The sequence below is a fragment of the Micropterus salmoides genome, unplaced genomic scaffold (genome assembly GCF_014851395.1).
Source record: "Micropterus salmoides isolate LMB-PRFRI ecotype aquatic unplaced genomic scaffold, ASM1485139v1 Ms_hic_scaffold_19, whole genome shotgun sequence".
Taxonomy (NCBI): Eukaryota; Metazoa; Chordata; class Actinopteri; order Centrarchiformes; family Centrarchidae; genus Micropterus; species Micropterus salmoides.
This window is the reverse complement of record NW_024041039.1, coordinates 19038365-19056564: the sequence shown is the minus strand read 5'-3', so window position 1 is coordinate 19056564 and position 18200 is coordinate 19038365. Positions and strand designations below refer to the sequence as shown.

The window sequence follows — 18200 nt, the reverse complement described above, 5'->3', positions numbered from 1 at the left end:
TTTTTGTTAAATTTCAACCATATATAAGATTCTTCTTTTTTAATAACTGTGATGGACTGGCTCAGTTCTGATTTACACCATATAATCCTGCATCCTGAATCTCTGCCTTGGGTTATTGTGGGATTTTTTGTAGATGGTATAATAATCTCAGTGTAGCCGCGAGGACGACCAGTGGAAACATCTTCTCTGCACCATGTCTCCTGTAAAACTATGATGTCAGAGTCTTTTAACTTTCTATTAAAATCTGAGTTTCTGCTCTTTAAACCAAAAGCTGATGATCTCAGACCTTGAATGTTCCAAAATGTTATTGTAAACGATTTCATCTCCAAGTGTAATCCGTTCAAAAATTAGACAAACACCTTAAAAAACAAATAATACTAATAATAAATATTTAAAAAAATACTAGTAACAAACGAAAAGAAAAAAAAAGTGTAAAAAGAGGAAAATAGTATTGTAGGTAAATGAATAAAATATTAAACTGTGAGTGACATTTTAGAGTGTATCATGTGTGAAATACTGTTAAGAATTGTCCTTAAATTACTATTTGTTTAAAATGATATCCAACATGCATCTTTAAGAGGTCTCTTCTCTTCCACCATGTAGCTATATGAGGTGAGAGCAGAGCAGGTTTAGCGTGTGTAATATGTCTGAGTTCACCAGAGGGGGGCGGGGCTGTGGCTCTTGTCACCGCTACAGCATAGTTCAGTCTAATAGGCTGCTGCTCCTGTAGTCTTGGTTCTGCCGTTGGGATGAGGGGGGGTATAGGACCTCCAGGCTGGAGTTATATTTTTGACAAATGGCTTAATTTTGTGCACAAAGTTGCAAAAGTTGCTTAGTTGATAAAACAGGGTTGTGACGTATGACTATAGTAATTCCATAAATCATACTCCATCATCATCCTCCAGGCTTGCCCAGGCGCACTATCATGCCTCCTTAAAAAACTGTCACGCCGTTACGCCTCGTTAAGTCAGAGCATCAAACCGATAAACATCGAAGTGAGCTAGCTAACCAATTTATCTTGTAATTTACTTAGAACTTATAGTAGGTATGTCTCTCTGTGTCTGATTGTTGATTTGTCTTTCTAGTTTAGTCAGCTAAGTTAACTAGGTTGTCGTTAGCCAGGTGTAGTTAGCTAGCATAGTTATTGCAGAAAGTTAGCTAACAGAGGGTCTTCATTTTATTTTTTAGTTTCCACCTCTTGGTTTAGTGTGCTGTTAATTTTCATTATGGCATTTGTGCGTGCGGTGTTGGAGGACAGATGACAGAGAAATGTGTCTGCGAGCTTATAGTAGCGCAGAGCAGCGCCCACAAAACACAACGTTAGAGGTCTGTAATATATTATGAGACGTAAAAAAAAATTTCGGTTCATTTTGAAACTATGGCGGGGCATATTAGACTAGGGCGGGCTGCCATGGTCTCGTTAATTAATGGGAAACACTGGTGTGTGTGAGTGTGTCAAGAGTGTGAGGAGAAGAGATTACAAAACAATAATTAGATAGAATAATCGTGGTCATTAAAACCTGCTTTCGCAGGGTGGTATAATGCGAACATTTGAGATTTTTTTTACAATCATGATTGTCGAAAAATGCTACCGTAGCGCAAATCGACAGCAGAGTCTATCCAGTCGCTCTGCCCTATCGAAAAATGCTACCTTATGTGTTCCCTTTTCCAAACCCATACAGGTGTAAGTCTCTAAGTATTATGAGGTCTTCTGTTTTTTGATTATATTATAACACAATTTCAGGGGTAGCATATTCTGATAGACTAATATCACCCATCAAATAATGCTCCCACTACAAAATCGTTATATTGCACCACTACTCACTCCGTGCACTTTAAGGAGAACATGTTGAAATACTATATTATGACATCTGCATTTAAGATATCAGAGGTAGCATATTCTGATAGACTACCGTAATAATGATTTTATTTTTTGTTCAGCCGTCTCGACGCGCTAAGTAGCACATCTCGATAGGTAACATAAATCGACAGAACACCGGCTCAACGTCATGATGTCTGTCAGCCATCGCTGAAGGACGATGGCATCGTCTATTTACATTTACTACATTAATAAAAAATAAATTATGAAAAATGGTAAACAGAAATAAATTATCACTGGGGCAGTGCTGAGGATAAAGTCGAGTTTAAGAGTTTCATAGCTTGGGGGAAAAAGCTGCTCTGAAGTCTGGTGTGGCAGCACAAACTTCTGTATATATTCCCAGAAGGCAGCAGGGTGAACAGGCCATGGCTGGGCTGGGTACTGTCCTTTAGTATCCCTTGGAATCTGCGCAGGCACCTCATCTCACCGATACCGCTAATGCTCGGGAAATGGGTACCACTGATCTTCTGAGCAGTTTCAGTCACCCGCTGCAGAGTCCTCTGGTTCTGGGCTGTGCACATCCCATTCCAGTTTGTGATGTATCCAGTCCAGATGCTTTCTATTGCTCCTCTGTAAAAGCTGACAAGAATTTGGCATGGGAATTTCCTCAAGAAATGGTCGTTTCTGAGCTTTCTTCATCAGCGTGGAAATGTGAGATGACCATGTCAGGTTCTCTGTGATGCTGATTCCCAGGAACTTGAAATGTTCACCTGCTCCACCTCAGGAGATGGCATCCTCTGTGGATCTGTTCGTTCTGAAAGCAAACTGGTGGAATGTTATCAGGCCCAGCTGATTTACTCATATTCACTCTCAGCAGGACTCTCCTCACATCTGCTGTGGATACTGACAGTGGCCGGTCCTCTGGAGGTGGAGTAGACTTTACAGTAACACTTTATTTTAAGGTGCTTGTAATAAGCAGTAATTAACAAATAATAAACAGTAATTAAAACACAATAATAACACACTTATAAGACCTTATAAGATGCTTATAAACACAAATAAGTGTTAACTAAAGCACAATTAACGAATTTATAATTGCTTATAAGACACTTATAAGCTCTTATTAGAAACTTGTTGATGGTTTATATACCTGTCATTAACATTAATAAGATGTTTATTAACATTAATTAGACTATAAGTGTTGGTTATTGAGAAAGTAACAGAGTTGTTATTTCCTTTTAAGACACTTGTAGTGAACTTATTAAAAACACATTTCTTATTTCTTAATAGCATCGGTATGAGCACTTACTAGAAACTTATTAACAAGTTATATATACCTTAAGAACCTTAATAAGATGTTTATTAACATTAATGACTGGAGTAAATGTTGTAATGTAATTAAATCTGTGATATTAAGAATCAAATTTTAAGTTTGTATCTTTACATGAATATATCTAGTTTTGAATTAATATGCATTTGTGACATTTTTTCTTTACAAAATGTATTAAGTAATCACAGCCAATCTTCTTAGACACACACACACTGACACAATTAACTGTAATTTTATCATCATAAAACACACTTCATTTAAAGTCGATAGAAACAAGATAAAACCTTCACAAACCATCTTAGTTGTCTTTCCATTGTTCCAACAACCACCACTCTGGTTTGGTTGAAATAAACCCTAAATTCACCCATTTACATGTAACAATTATGCTGGCTCTATACATGCTAAAAGTATTTATTATTAAACGGAGTCTGGTGTGTTTGGTGATGGCGATTTTGGAGTTGTTTCTGGCTAAACGAAAATAATATTAATCTTTAACAAAAATGTCTCTCTCTGTAAGGACCCTTTCTATAATGTTGTCAGACAATCTGAACCTGTCATTGGCAAAAACAGCACTTTTAGTGGATAGTAAATAATACATATATACACACACATATATATTAAAAACTAACCAACTACTGTATAAAAATAAATAAAATAAGAAATGTACAGAAGTATATAGGGTAACTGTATTAGGAATGCAAATTACAATGTGATGTGCAATCTCTGCATATTGAGTGTGTGAACGTACAATTTACAGTTATATTAACTAGCTTGTAGGCCAGGCAAAAAGTTGTTTCATTTCAGATGGCAGAGTTCTACTTGTCCTCTTTGTTTTTTGCATTTCACAGAGCAAATTGATAGATCAATCAAAAACTAAGTAAAAAATATATTTTTTAAATTATTATTCACCCTTTTTTTTTACTAAGAACAGCAAGACTTTATGTCTAATGTGTATGCATCAGATGTTGCTGGCTGTACACTAGTTCCATTACCTTGGTAATCTATTTTTGTGATCCCATGATGGTAGTTTCTAGAGTTACTTTTTCTTGGTATTCTGTTTCTCTTTCCCTGTGTCTCTAACTATTTTCTCTCAGTATATGATGTTATGATGTTTCTCTTTTTCTCTCAGTCTCTTTCTCAGATCACAGGAAGGAAGGTTTCTCGAGCATCAGACTGAAGCCACTACAGTCCACATTCCCAGGGAAGTTGGACAAACACAGGTAGATTGGAAGGGAGGAGCTGTTGGGAAGGAATTTGGTGAGACCCGTGACATCATAAACAAGGCATGTACTTTCAACATTGTAGCTGTTAGTTTAATGTTGTAGCATTCTGATATCGGTACTTGATAATCTTGTATTTCATATATTTGTAGGACAACAGCGCTGAGTCCTGAAGAGAAGCTGTGATCAGAGGCCTCATTCTCTACCTTCATGATAAGATAGAGGACTTAATCAAGGACTATCAGGTAAAGAAATGTTTTTTTTCTGACCTCTCACTTTTTTATTAATGCTGACACTGAAGGAATCTTAAATTTATTTCTTGATTTATATATACATGACTCTCTCCACATAAATATTTTTCAATTCACAGAAGATAGTTATTGTTTATAAATGTAGGCAAATCCATGTGAGAAAAACATTAAGGTTCACAAATGTATTTCTGATGCGCACATACATTTGACTTAAATCCCAACAACGCTCAAAATTACCACAGCAACTACATAATCCCACCCAGATTTCTGTTCAGAAGAGCTATATGTGTTCTTAACATCTAGCAACAAAAGTAGGTTTAATTCTCTGTGGTATATTTCACAGGTTTGTGACGACAACGATGCTTTAGCCACCCAAGAGGTTCTTCCTTCATTTGCACTCAACATATTTGTGAAGAGAAATCAGGGAGGAAGGTCTTAAAAAGCAAGCTGGAATAGCCATCGCAGGAGCAATGGTCCTTTTTGGTATTCCCATTGTAGGGCTTTCACCTACTTAATGGGCCTTTAAAGGTTTTTCAGAAGATCTCTGTGGAGCTGAAGGATGGGAACCAAAAAATGTTCCCCAAAGTCCACAATCTCAAGGTCATCTTACTGGCCTAAAAGCCATATAGACATTGTTGAAGGTGGAGGACTGAAAAACACAAAATCTGTACAATGTCATTTTTTAATTGAAAAAAATCTGTTGTCATACATAATGTTGTTTAGAGTTAATGTTCAAGAAAATGTATTTGTAATTGCACTTTAATTTTATTCGTGTGTTTGAGTGAAAGTTTAATATACTCTTCTTTTGGTTGCTGCGTTTAGTTGAAAGTTATGAAATGTAAAAAAATGTTAGAGTATGATTTTGTGCTTCACAACTATAACACTAACTTTTTAAATATTTTTCCACATCCTTCTTGTATTAGTTATTTTATAAACATCAACTCATCTTAATAAGACACTGTTCCCACTTTAGTTTAGGTAGCTGCAAAGGTGCATTGTGAATGGTTAATAAGTGCATAATGAAGGGTTTATTAATTTAAATAACACACTGTTCCCACTTTAGTTTAGGTAGCTGCAAAGGAGCATAATAAAGTGTATAAACTTCTTACAGTCTGATTACTGTTATTAAACATCCTATTAACATTGATAAGTGGTCTATAAGCTGTTAACAAGTTTCTAATTCATAAAGTTCATAAATATCTTACAAGCAATAATAAATGTGTTTTAAGACATTACTAACACTCATTAAGTGTCATTAATGTTAATGAACATCTTATGAAGGTTCATGAGGTATATATAACTTGTTAACATGTTTCTAATAAGAGCCTCTAATTGTCTTATAAGCAATAATAAATGTGTTAATTATGCTTTAATTAACACTTACATTGACTTATTTATGTTTATAAGCATCCTATAAGGTCTTATAAGTGTCTTATTAACTGTTAATTACTTCCTATTACAAGCACCTTAAAATAAAGTGTTACTGACTTTACAGCTGACTGCTTGTTGAGGAGATCAAAGCGAGCATAAAAAGTGTTAGGTTCATCTTGTAATGTGGCCTCACATGATTGGGGAGCTCCTGCTTTTGTAGCCGGGGATGTTTTTGATGGCCTGTCACATATCTTTGGTGTTGTTGGTGTTGAGGTCTCTCTCCAGTCTCTGCTGATGTCTCCGCTTTGCCTCCCTGATGCCAGCTTTCAGTCTCGCTCTGGGGGTGATATAAGCTTCTTTATCACCCAACTGAAAAGCAGCTTTTTTGGCTCTGGATAGAGCTCTCCAATCATCCAGGCCTTCTGATTGGGGAATGACTGATGATTGATTGAATGATTTTAAGCATCCCCTTCATAGGCATAGGGCACAGGCAACCGCAACATTAATGAAGACAATAGGTGTAAGTTAAGCAGAATGAAATACACGGTGCAGGGATCCCAAAACCTAAAGGCCCCATATGAGGACACAGGATCTTAGGTGGCTAAGTTTAATTGAAGCTAAATGAGGCTTAAGCAGTCTAGTTAAAAAAATAAATGGATATTGTTGTTAGGTCATTGTGTAGGTTTACTGTTGGAAAGAAGTATTCCACTGCTGCAGCTCAGCAAGTAAACACACAAAGACTAACTTCTAAAAACATAACTGTTTCTAATGAACTTTAGAATTTTGTCCTCATTCTTTTACAGACGAATCAGATAGAGAAAGCATTATAGAGTCAGTATAGACAGAAGGAAACATAATAGCCACCAGTAACTCTTAACATTTTGGCATGTGAATATTGTATCAAGACAGGCTTGGGGGGGTCGAGGAGGCTTTTAAGTGTGTAGGGGGCTCCGATGAGCATACAGGGCTAGCTGTTTTTATAATAAGCCTCATAATTGGATTGTTTTTTGCAGTGCGATGATGAACCAGACATTGCTGACCCTCCTCAATGTGGACACTGAAGCTCCTAATGCGGTCCGCTTCAACCCAAGTGAAAGGTGGCTGTGGATGGATTTTTCTGTTTCTCTGGGGGTGGTGATGGAGCAGTGGATAAGACACATGCCTTTGATGTGAGAGACCTGGGTTCAATTCCCCCCTGTAACATGTCCACCAGTGTGTCCGTGAGCAGGACACTTAACCCCTAGTTGCTCCAGAGGCATACAATCTCTGACACAGATTAAAGCGTCAGCTAAATGTACAAACTTCTGAACTGTCTGTCTATATGCTCAGTATGTTTACTACAAGCTTACAGTGAGGGATATTCAAAACAAAGATCAGTGTTCTTTTTTATTTGTTCCATTACCTCATCTACCTGACTTAACAATTTGCATAGTGTGGGAATTATTTTAAACAATATTTATTAGCTATCTTTATTTGCTTATGATTCCATTTAAATTTATTTATTTACTCTGCATTTAAAGCTCCCTTTTATATTATTTAAGTAAAAGTGCTACTGATAGAAAAAAATTATGCATAGTCACTTTTTCCACAAAATACAATAAAGTAAGTAGTAAAATTAAATTTTATTTAGCTCAAAGGACTTTGCTCAAGAGATTAAAGTATCACTTAACACCAAAAAATCTCATTAAGACTCTGTAAAAAAGAATGAAAACAAATTGATTATCATAATTGTTTCTGGTTAATTATCTGATCAAGCAGTCAAATTAAGCAGATCAAGCATCAAAATAAGATTTGCCTTATTTTGTATCTGTGAAATGTAGAAATGGCAGGAGATGTTTAAAGTAGAGAACTTGAATTGTAATAATGGAGTTGTATTCGTATTGTTGAGGACTACTATCTGAAAATGGGTATTTTGTAAATCTTAAGTTGACTAGTAGTAATTTTGTTGAGTGAGCTTCCACATTTTTTTGAGTAGAGTATAAGTTGTGCACAATTACGTTTTGTTGAGTAAAGAATTACAGGAATTTAATTTTAATAAGCAACAGTAAATCAATGTAAATTAGTAGGCAGAAATTAAAGATTTAAAAAAATTTAAGTATTTAAGTTGAGGTTTACTCAAATATTATTACCACTACTTAAAAAGTTTTAGGTTATTAGTTTCCACAAATATTGAGTATTGTGAACTTATTCGGAATTCCTGTTTAAAAACAACACAATTGTGTTTAGAAAGAAATTCTTATATAATTGAGACTTTATGAAAACATAAAACTATATGGTCTGTTGTTCACCACCTCTAACAGGTCCTCTGCTAGAGGCCTTCAAGTCTGAGGGTTCTGCAATGTATTTTAGCTGGTCTTGGGACTGCAGTCTTCTGGACAGATACCTCGGGTGTTGTTCCTTTGCAGGAGTCACTCTCCCAGTTTGGGGACCACAGTCCCAATGTTCCATATCTGGTGGCTGATAGACACTCCACTTCTGAATTTGATGGCCTTATATGCTCACTGTGGGCTAAGACTTATATCACTAGAAAACACTCTTGTGTACACAAGAACAAAAGACCTACTGATGAAGTTTGAGATTTGTGCGGTGGTGGAGGAAGTATTCAGATCTTTTACTTAAGTAAAAGTAGCAATACCACAGTGTAAAAATACTGTGACAAGTAAAAGTCCTGCATTCGAAACCAGTACCAAAGTATTTGCCTCATAATATATTTTTAAAAAATCTATAAAAGTGTAATCATTTATTATATATATATAAAATATATATTTTTTAAAAATAAATAATAATAATTAAAAAAATATATATATATATTTTAAAAAATATATATATATATTTTTTTATATTAACAATTTGAATCTGCTAACTAACTACTTATGGAAGTTAAAGACAAAAACTTGTAGTTTGTTCTCTCAAACTACATAGTTGAAGTAGTTCACGGTACTGGTGCAAGTAGCTTACTTCCTGTGAATATAATCCAATTAGGCAATTATGTGGTGGTAGCATATATACTTTGTTCTAACACCTTTTTTGAAAACCAGACGAAGTCATGTGTGTATCCTCGCGCTGATCACCAAATCCGATGCAATTTGATAAATTGTATTGTAGCCTGTTCCATAGCCTATGTGGTATGCTCGCATCGCCTACAATTAAGATTTCATAGCCTCTCTTCAGGTAAGACTTTCATACTGCAACACTTGTCTTAAGAAAGACCTGGGCCCATTTCAATGTATTTACAATGTATTTACCATAAAGGTCAGAAAACGTGTGCTCTTCAAATTTACTTAAGTGACACTTTTACTTGTAATGAGGTCCTTTTACAGTGTTACAGTGCTATTTTACTTGAATAAATTATCTGAATACCACCTCATCCTTCACTGTAAACAATCAAATTTCATTAATGTTCAAAATATTGTAAAAACTCTACACGTGCTATTAGAGGTCAATATAAAAGTTAAGAGTATTTCAAATATAAGACAAAAACAATAGCCTAAGCGAAACGCTGTGACAGAAAAATTAATTCGATTTTAAAAACGTCAATTTATGTTCATATAGCCTATCTATGTGGATGCGGTCTGCCTAAAGGTGAGTAAATTATTCAACACATGTAAAGGAAGGAAAAGTAAAAATAATTTTTTTTAAAAACACAGGGGGAAACAGACGCATCCAGACCAACAGGCGGCGGTAGACAAAGGAACAGACACCCCAATAATGAAAGTCGACGTCGATATTGCAACAACACATTCCGTGCGTTTGAATGAACGTGCTGAGCACTGAGCCGAGGCTCCGGTGTGCTGAAAGGACAGCTCCTCCGCTCTCTTACATCTGCAGGTAGGCAGCCTGGACACGATGACGATGGATTTACAAGATAATTGTTTTAATTGCGTCGTCATGGGAATTGAATGATTGAGGCCATCGGTGTAATCAGTTTCCTGAAGAAAACAGGAGAGGAAACTGCGATAGTCCTTGATTGGGATGTTAATTCTTTCTGTCATCTAGGGCATTCGTTGATAGAGATTTTCACTTAAGAGCATAACGACCCATTTGAAATTTAGTCTGTGGGAGCTCCTTCCTGCTTTGGTCTGATTCTCTGTGGTTTGGACATCTGTTCATGCAGTAAGTTAGGAGATCACAATGAAAAGGGTGAGATATTCCTGGTATTCTCAATGGCCCCTGAGAGTCCCCAGACCCTACTTTGCAGAGAAATTAGTTTTCCTCAGCAGCAGCAGACGTACATCCTCTTTATTAAATGAGATCACACTCTCGTTATGATCTATCTTGCCTAATAGGAGGTGTGTTACTTTCACCAAGAATCTTAATATTAATAGTCCTTAAACCAAATCATATCCTTGGTTGTGTTTTTTCATCTAATCTTATTTCAAAGTCAGCTTTTTTGGCACTGAAATGTGTACACACACAAGGAATTTTACTCTGGTTTTAAGTTGCTCTCAGTGTACACAGAACAATTTACAGGAAGATAGAAAAACAAAAAGCTAAACTAGGACAATAAATATTGGTTAAAATGAACATAGAACTACTAACTACATTTAAGTAGGTTAAAAAAATGATGTATGTGTGAATATATATATTACAAAAAAATGTCTATAAACAATTTTTTTGTCAGTTGTAGATAAACACAAATAGTGCAAAGGAATTAATATTATTTGCATCTGAAAGTAACTTATAAGAGCCATAATAAAAAGAGGATACAGTATATCAAAATATACATACAATATACAACATTTTGAAATTATTTGCTATTAGGTGATACTATATGTTCTGAAATATTAGTATTAATGTTAATGATGATTGCTTATTTTAATGACATCACGGTCAGTCTGGGTTAATTAAATCTTTTGTTGACCTAGACAAGACCGAATAAATTTTAACATTTTCCATTGTAAACCTCTCGAAAGGACATTTATTTCATGGCAAACTGCTGTCACATAATCATTTCCCAGAGTCTCCAGCAGCTGTCAAAAGGTTTTTGATTATACTCTGCTCTCTGTGTCTTCACTCTCACTCAGATATGTTCACCAGGATGTTAAAACTGAGACTTCTCAATGCTGTAGCGCCTGCATACTTCTTCATGGCTACAGCAGTCACCTTCATTTTGCACTTCTGCTTCTTCATCCCGACGATCTTCCCAAACCCGGACACATCGCTGAGGGGGTCTGCAACTCTTCACACAGTGGTTTTCCTTTTCTTGATGTTCAACGCACTGGGGAATTACATAATGACTATCAAGTATCCGGCTGAAAGCGCCAACGAGACTGTGGTGCCGGTGTGTTCGCCACACTGCTCGGACAAAGTGGACGCACATTACCTCCTAAACGGCCGCCACTTCTGCAAACTGTGTAAGAAGGTCATTCTCAAGAGGGATCACCACTGCTTTTTCACTGGAAACTGCATTGGCAACAAAAACATGCGCTACTTCCTCATGTTCTGCATCTATACATCATGCACTTGTTTGTACTCCTTGGTTCTTGGTGTTGCCTTTTTAACAGTGGAGTACTCCATCTCCTTTGAGAACCCGCTGACCTTCTTGACTCTTCTCCCCCTCTCCACTGGCTACTTCTTCATGGGTGAGTTGTTTAATTAAACCGTGTATTCAAGACACGTTGACTTAGTAGTTAAATGTGTCCTTGTTAATGTCTCCCGACAGGAACAATCTCAGGCTTGCAGTTGTTCCTGGTGCTGATGCTCTATGTGTGGCTGGGCATCGGCCTGGTCTGTGCAGGCTTCTGCTGCCAGCAGGTGCTGCTGGTGGCCCGGGGACAGACCTGGTGTCAGATGCAGAGGGGGCAGCTCGTGGAGAACCGCAGCCCCTGGAGAACCAACCTTAAGGATGTTTTTGGTACTCGCTGGATCCTTGGCCTTATCCTGCCTGTGCAGACAGTGGAGATGTGTCCTGAAGACACAGATGCACATAAACAAGACTGAGTGATAATCACAAGTCATATCAATAGCTCCAAATAGGTCACAAGTTGTAGAAAATGCTGTCTTGGGATCCATATGGTGATTGATTTGAAATACTAAATGGATGCTTTATGACCTTTGAAGTAGTCCATGAAATAGTTAGCTGTTAGCACACATTCCTTTAAGGACAGGAGCCATATATCTGTGTGAAACCTTTTAATAAGTGAATAGTGTAAGTGTATCCCTTAAGTAAGTAGCTTTTGACAAGGCAATATAAGAGTAATAAGTTTGTTGTTTGGGACATCCAGCAGTTTTACACTCACATGCTACATGCTTACATCAAAATAGAAAGATGGCTTGGCATAAGTGCATGCATTCACAGTTTTGCGTTTTTATTTTATGCTATTGGTTTGAATGCCTGCAACATGCGGAGCTCCGAGATTACCAATCAAGTGTGTTGTTCTTCCACACTTCCTTGTAGGATGCTACAATGTGACATTCAGGAAACTTAAGTTCTTTTTTGTAACAATAAGGGCTAGCAGACAAGGAATCTACAGTCAGTGTTATTATTAAACTGCCAGGCTTGAAAACATTGTTCTGACAATAACTTGTTACATGTTGAGCCTGATGTTTTCTATTCAAATGAATGTGACTCACAATTTGATGGAGGCGCAGTAATATGCTCCTTTATAAGAATGGATGGGGGGAATGTGAAGATGATTACCATATTATTATCCAGGGTATTATTCACAATGTGCCATAAACTTGTGCTTACAAATGACCCCCAAGATGAGGGACTCACCACAATGCTAATGATAGGGCCCTATGTATAATAATAATAATAATGACTTTTCACTGGTATGCTGTGGCTACAACCACTGACATATTCAACATCATGACAGAGATGTTTTGGATTTCAATAAATATACTTTTTAAAGCTATTTTGTCTATTCCTGTTATACCAATAAAAGTATTCAAATCACAACAAGCAGCCATAATTTGTTTTTAAACTACACACTGAGCTATAAAATAAAATAAATGACTGAGAGGAAATGGTCTTCAAACAGAGTTTTATGAGAGTTCATTATTAGTCAGTGACCTGCTAAAGTAACAATACAAAGCACTTTTCACAATTACAGAAAAAAAGCAATCTCTGAAAAGCAATCTTTAAATACATTTTGTACCCCTCCTTTTGCACTCTTAAAACCTCAAGACTGACTCGATTATTTCTTAGTTTTACAATTAATTAATCACAATTAGAAAATATTGCAACAGTAGTGCATTGTTAAAAATAAATACAGTTAACAGTTATCCTCAACTTAACATTAAAACTGAACCATTTATGACTTGTCTTCATGCTATTCTTTCTACTGCAACTCTGGATGTATTACCTAACCAGGGCACGGTTTGTTTTTCGATTCAGAGAAGAATATTAATTCTTTGGAGTAGTACATTCAACTTTCTTCCACATGAAGCTCACAATCTACGCTGCTCAATAATTGATCTGAAGTACAAACATATTCAAAGAAGGCACTGGCATCCAGGTACATTTATACTCTCAATGTTTTATCAACACAGAGTGCTCACTTAGGGATACATGTCGTAACATTTGTCTAGAAATGTTGTCAGTAATCGTATAACTAAAGTGCAAGAGTCCGTAATATCAAACTAAAAGAAGCCATTTAGCTGTCATTTCTTTGCCTTGGAGTTTCAATTAATAACACATCACACTGAGCTTAAGCAGCAGGAATGAACATGGCAGCAACATATGCAAAGTCGAGAGAAAAATGCATGGCTACAGCACTTCACTTGCTACAGTTGAAACCTTTGCAAATTCCTACGCAGTTCTTTAAGGTATCTTTTGAAAAAAGGCGCTTGCTTTGCCAGTGAACTGGAAACCTCATCATAATGTGCTTAGTTTGATTATATTATTCACACAGCTTTAGTCTCGGTGAGAAACATAATTAAAAATAAATAATACTGACACCAAGCAGCACAAATATAAAACAAACAGAAAACAATGGTAATGGTTTTGCCAGCCTTCTGAATTCACTGTGTGCTATCCAGCTGTTGTTTGAGAATACAAGCGTTTAGTACGTACATTTGCTCACTAAGGAGGCATGGGCTCATTCATTTTCATTTACCATCCAATTTAAAAACAAAGAAAATGTTTTAAAAAAGAGACAAGAGAGTGCCCTATTGATTCAAGGCCCTTCTCTGCGAAGAAGAAAACTGAAACACAGGCCAGAGGTATCCACACCATGTTTCCTACTTGATTTAAAAAGTAAAAATGATGCTTATATTTCCTCTACAGTAATCACATTCAAGGCATGTGTAAGGAATTAAACCCATGTGTCCTCACATGTGCAGTAAGGCATGGCTATTATGGATTCAGGATTTCAACATATAGAATCCATAGCCCTGTTACAAGTGATACTTGACATTTTGAAGGAGGAGAGACAAGAAAATTCATTATAGGCGAGGGTTTGAAATGTAAGCTTGCTTCTCAACTTGGTATTAGTAGGTGTGTAGGTGTCAACTTCATATTTGACCAGCAGTTCTGAATGTTTCTGGCTCTGCAGCGTGCAAATTTAAGATGATCTGTATAGCAACCTCCTGACAGAAGTGTGAAAGTATATGGTTTAGGTTAGTTAGAAGTTTTAGTTTGTTAAGTTAAGATGCCAGATGCTGTGAAAGTGTTTATTGTTAAGATTTGAGATATGATTTCACATTTAATAAATCATCTTGTGAACCTCTGATTGAGAACTGCTGGTCATGTCCACTGAATACATTATGCCAGGACTCTCTGAGGAGCTTTAGCTCCCCATTGCTCCTTGTCTGTGTGCTGCAGAGAGAGCTGCAGTTTAGTCCAGAGCTGCGGGTCTCCGCTGCTCAGAGCCTCCAGCAGCAGGGCCGTTTGCTCCTGAAGCTGCTGCAGCTGGCCTTGGGTGCGTTTATTCTCCTTGATCAGCTGCTTTGTGCGCAACGTGATCCCCAGCAAGCCAGATTTATTGAGAATGTTGTAGGTATTGCTGAAACGTTTCAATTTGTTATTGTCAATTGAGAAGGAGTCCTGGTATTGGTCAGCATGCATCCTGTCGCTGTCAATCTCTATCCTGAATTTATCTGTGTAGGGGGGCAGAGAGGTGGTCCCTGCCAGCGAGGAGAGAGACTTGTCACTGAGTTGCGCCTGACTTTCTGCTGTTTGTGACTGGTTGTCTGCTGCTGCAAAGTTGGAGATGGGTTTGAGAGTCGGAGGTGCTGGCTGCGGGCTGGGGGAGCTGTAAAGCTTTAGGCCTTGGTGGTGCCTCTTCTGTTGCTGGTTATATCCCAACGTTGAACTAACTCTCGCCCTGGACGATCCCGTCCTCTTAGTGGGTGCTTCTGCAGGGTGTGGGGCAATTCTGGGGTATGACTTGAGGATGGGCATGTAGCTTTTTGATTGTCGGATATTGTCAGAGCTGCTGCTACCATTTGATACCATGGGTTGAAGAAGAACAACCTGTGATTGAGGCATCACTTCTAAAGATGAAGGAAAGCCCCACTGTTTTTCTGCTTGAGCCATCAGGGGTGGCTAGAGAAAAGAAAAATTTTAATATCACACTATATCCGAAAAAAAAACTATAATACAGTATAAACAGTGCGATATAAGTACAATAAGTACAGTAAGTATTTTCTATTAAAAAAAACAGAATTACAACTACTAAAAAGCTAAAATGTACATGAAGATTTTTCAGCCAAATGTAATTTAACACTTAATTGACAATATATATAAAATTAGTGCACCAAACAAAGAAATGTAGGGAATGTCAGCCGGTAGCTCAGCTTGTAAACCATCTCTAATAAATTGAGAGAAAAATCTGTATAAGCCCTTTCGGCTAACAACACAGTGACAGAGCAGATTTAAGGAAGATGTATGTTGCTGTGATGCAACTGTTAAGCTGAGGCTTTAGCTATGTTTCACACTAGAAACTGCTTTCCCTGGTTTCAATCAAATTTCAGAGGAAAAAGACAGAAATTTCAGGCTTAATAGTGTAAAACAAGAGTTAAGAGTCAAAAAAGCGAGAGAAATTAAATAAACAGTGCTAGGCAGAGGCCGGCATACATTGTTGTACTTTACCTGCTTTAAGACAAAGTTATTCATGATGATCATTGGAGACAGTCCAGCATATGAGCCTCCAGTCAAGTCCTGGCCGGCTATCGACTCGCCAACTATCGACCTATTCCTTCCTGCATCTTCAGAGTCAGTCAGATCGACTGTGCTGAAGTACTCAGAACTGGCATCTGAGGAGGGCAGAACAAGCATATGAGTCTCATCATGTTGAAAAAAGCAACATATTTACTTTCCTATTGTATACAGTTCCTGAGGCAGAACATTAGTACAATAAAAACAGTGGCAGATGTAGATAAGCGTCTCCAGAGCGTCTGGAAATAGATACCATCAACCTGATGAGGAGGGTAAAACCAAATCCAGGTCAGCCTTCAGAGTGTAAATAAATATTGACCCAATAGAGGATAGCCTACATAGAAAATGTGACCTAGATCTCTAGATTTGATTAGGGTTGAACTTGTTTATGACAAATTTCTAATCATGGAAATGCTAATTATATGGAGGTACACCCAATTCACAACACTCGTCACACAGGCGACACTACAGTGTCAAAATAAAAAGGTACATTTGGGATAATAACAGACTTAAAGATGTATAGCTGTAGAGCAACATAATTAAATCAAACCTGAGAAGCCTGAATCTCTCTCCAGGTCAGACTTGGACACTCCAATGTGTGTTGCCCTGGTGAATGGTGGTGTCCTGTGTCTGCCGGGTCTACTAAAACTGCTCATGCTTATCTCTTCTGGAAAAATAGAGAGTCAAGAGTTGAAAGGTGACTGAACAAGATCAATGCAGTTAGAATTTGAATTTGACATTTTTCCACAATGTGACACCTATTTATTTTTGCTTACACAATTTTATCGACAAGTAACTTAGTGCTGATGGGTCAGTAGGACAGTACCATCTCCCTGATCAGTCTACTCTCCACACCCAGGGCCAGAAAATCATTTACAACGGTTTCATGTAATGCAAGTTGACACAATAGCCCTGCTATAGAGTGCTACTTTAAACTGTTTATTTAATGACTCAAGTGTGCAGTCCGTTTTAAGTCTTTATTGTACTAAACATCATTGAGCTCTAAAATTTTGTCGACCTCGCCACAGAAAAGCTTATGCACACCTCTACAAAACAGGATATTATTGTGTTGGACTGTACGTTTACCACGTCATAACACTTAACTACGGAATATTAGATTAAATTGTTATAAAAGTTGTGCCCATTTATTGAACTGAGCTTGACGTTTTAATATGGGGCCTGTCACCCCCCACACTGCCAGTCTGATTACAGAGCTAATATTGTAAGAAATGCTTTCTGCACACAGTATTGTAACGTTAATGGGAAAAAAGACATCAAGGCAAACTGTACATATCATAAGCTGTGAGTCTTAACTTTCCAATAATTAGGCTATAACTTCTTAATAACGTTACAGCTAACGTTAGTATTGTTGTTGTTTACACACACAGCTTTGTCAACATTACGTTACTGTAAGCGACAGTTAACTTGCCAATATTTGGCATACATTGGCTAACTTGTTTAGACTAATACTTTACTGCAATTAACAAAATCTTAGTTTATTATTATTATTATTATTACGGTTTGCTGCCCTGCACTGCTGCTGTTAACTTAGCTCTGTTAACGTTAGCTACGTGACGCTAGCTAGCCACCGTAGCTGCACCTTGGCCACCAGCCCATCATGGGACTATTTGCTATTTATAAGCTAATTGGCTGATAGTTTTTGCAAACCTTACCAATACGCCCTTTGCTTGGAAACAAACATCCGTTTAGAGTGACATCCAAGGTTACACTTTCCCTACAGTAGTAAGTTACTCGACTCTGGTCTTGCTTCCTCTACTTCTTCTTTTAGCTTTTACAGCAGCTGGCATTATTGCTGCCATCTACTGGACTGACCTACCACAGTGTCAGGTTTGTCTTATTAATCTTGCTCCTGTTAGCCCAAATCGATTTAATTCTTCCACCATACCCTTTCTCTCTGATATATATATATATATATATATATATACTGCTAAAAAAAATAAAGGGAACACTAAAATAACACATCCTAGATCTGAATGAATGAAATAATCTAATTAAATACTCCTTTCTTTACATAGTTGAATGTGCTGACAACAAAATCACACAAAACTTATCAATGGAAATCAAATTTATCAACCCATGGAGGTCT

General features: G+C 37.2%; 2 protein-coding genes across 3 annotated transcripts; one reads left to right on the top strand and one right to left on the bottom strand.

The window, feature by feature from the left end:
- The first annotated feature begins 9682 nt into the window (after nt 1-9682).
- On the top strand, nt 9683-12848 carry zdhhc22 (zinc finger DHHC-type palmitoyltransferase 22). The gene is made up of 3 exons (XM_038729150.1): nt 9683-9819; nt 11016-11573; nt 11654-12848. The coding sequence occupies exons 2-3, from the start codon at nt 11018-11020 to the stop codon at nt 11929-11931; spliced, it is 834 nt and encodes a 277-aa protein (XP_038585078.1). The 5' UTR covers nt 9683-9819; nt 11016-11017; the 3' UTR covers nt 11932-12848.
- A 112-nt stretch (nt 12849-12960) lies between these two features.
- On the bottom strand, nt 12961-17905 carry cipca (CLOCK-interacting pacemaker a). 2 transcript variants are annotated; one of them, XM_038729148.1, is made up of 4 exons: nt 17767-17905; nt 16644-16760; nt 16028-16191; nt 12961-15481 (listed from the first exon to the last, which is right to left on the bottom strand). In XM_038729148.1, the coding sequence occupies exons 2-4, from the start codon at nt 16747-16749 to the stop codon at nt 14699-14701; spliced, it is 1053 nt and encodes a 350-aa protein (XP_038585076.1). In that variant the 5' UTR covers nt 16750-16760; nt 17767-17905; the 3' UTR covers nt 12961-14698. The 2 variants fall into 2 exon arrangements, with proteins under 2 accessions (XP_038585076.1, XP_038585077.1); XM_038729149.1 differs by having other exon boundaries at nt 16644-16757; nt 17767-17885.
- Nucleotides 17906-18200: the final 295 nt, after the last annotated feature.

Coding starts and splice junctions, on each gene's coding strand:
- zdhhc22 (XM_038729150.1), top strand. CDS start 11,018: ATGTTCACCAGGATGTTAAAACTGAGACTTCTCAATGCTGTAGCGCCT. Junction 11,574..11,653: donor CACTGGCTACTTCTTCATGG/GTGAGTTGTTTA, acceptor GTCTCCCGACAG/GAACAATCTCAGGCTTGCAG.
- cipca (XM_038729148.1), bottom strand. CDS start 16,749: ATGAGCAGTTTTAGTAGACCCGGCAGACACAGGACACCACCATTCACC. Junction 16,192..16,643: donor GAGAGATTCAGGCTTCTCAG/GTTTGATTTAAT, acceptor TGCCCTCCTCAG/ATGCCAGTTCTGAGTACTTC. Junction 15,482..16,027: donor ATAACTTTGTCTTAAAGCAG/GTAAAGTACAAC, acceptor TCTTTTCTCTAG/CCACCCCTGATGGCTCAAGC.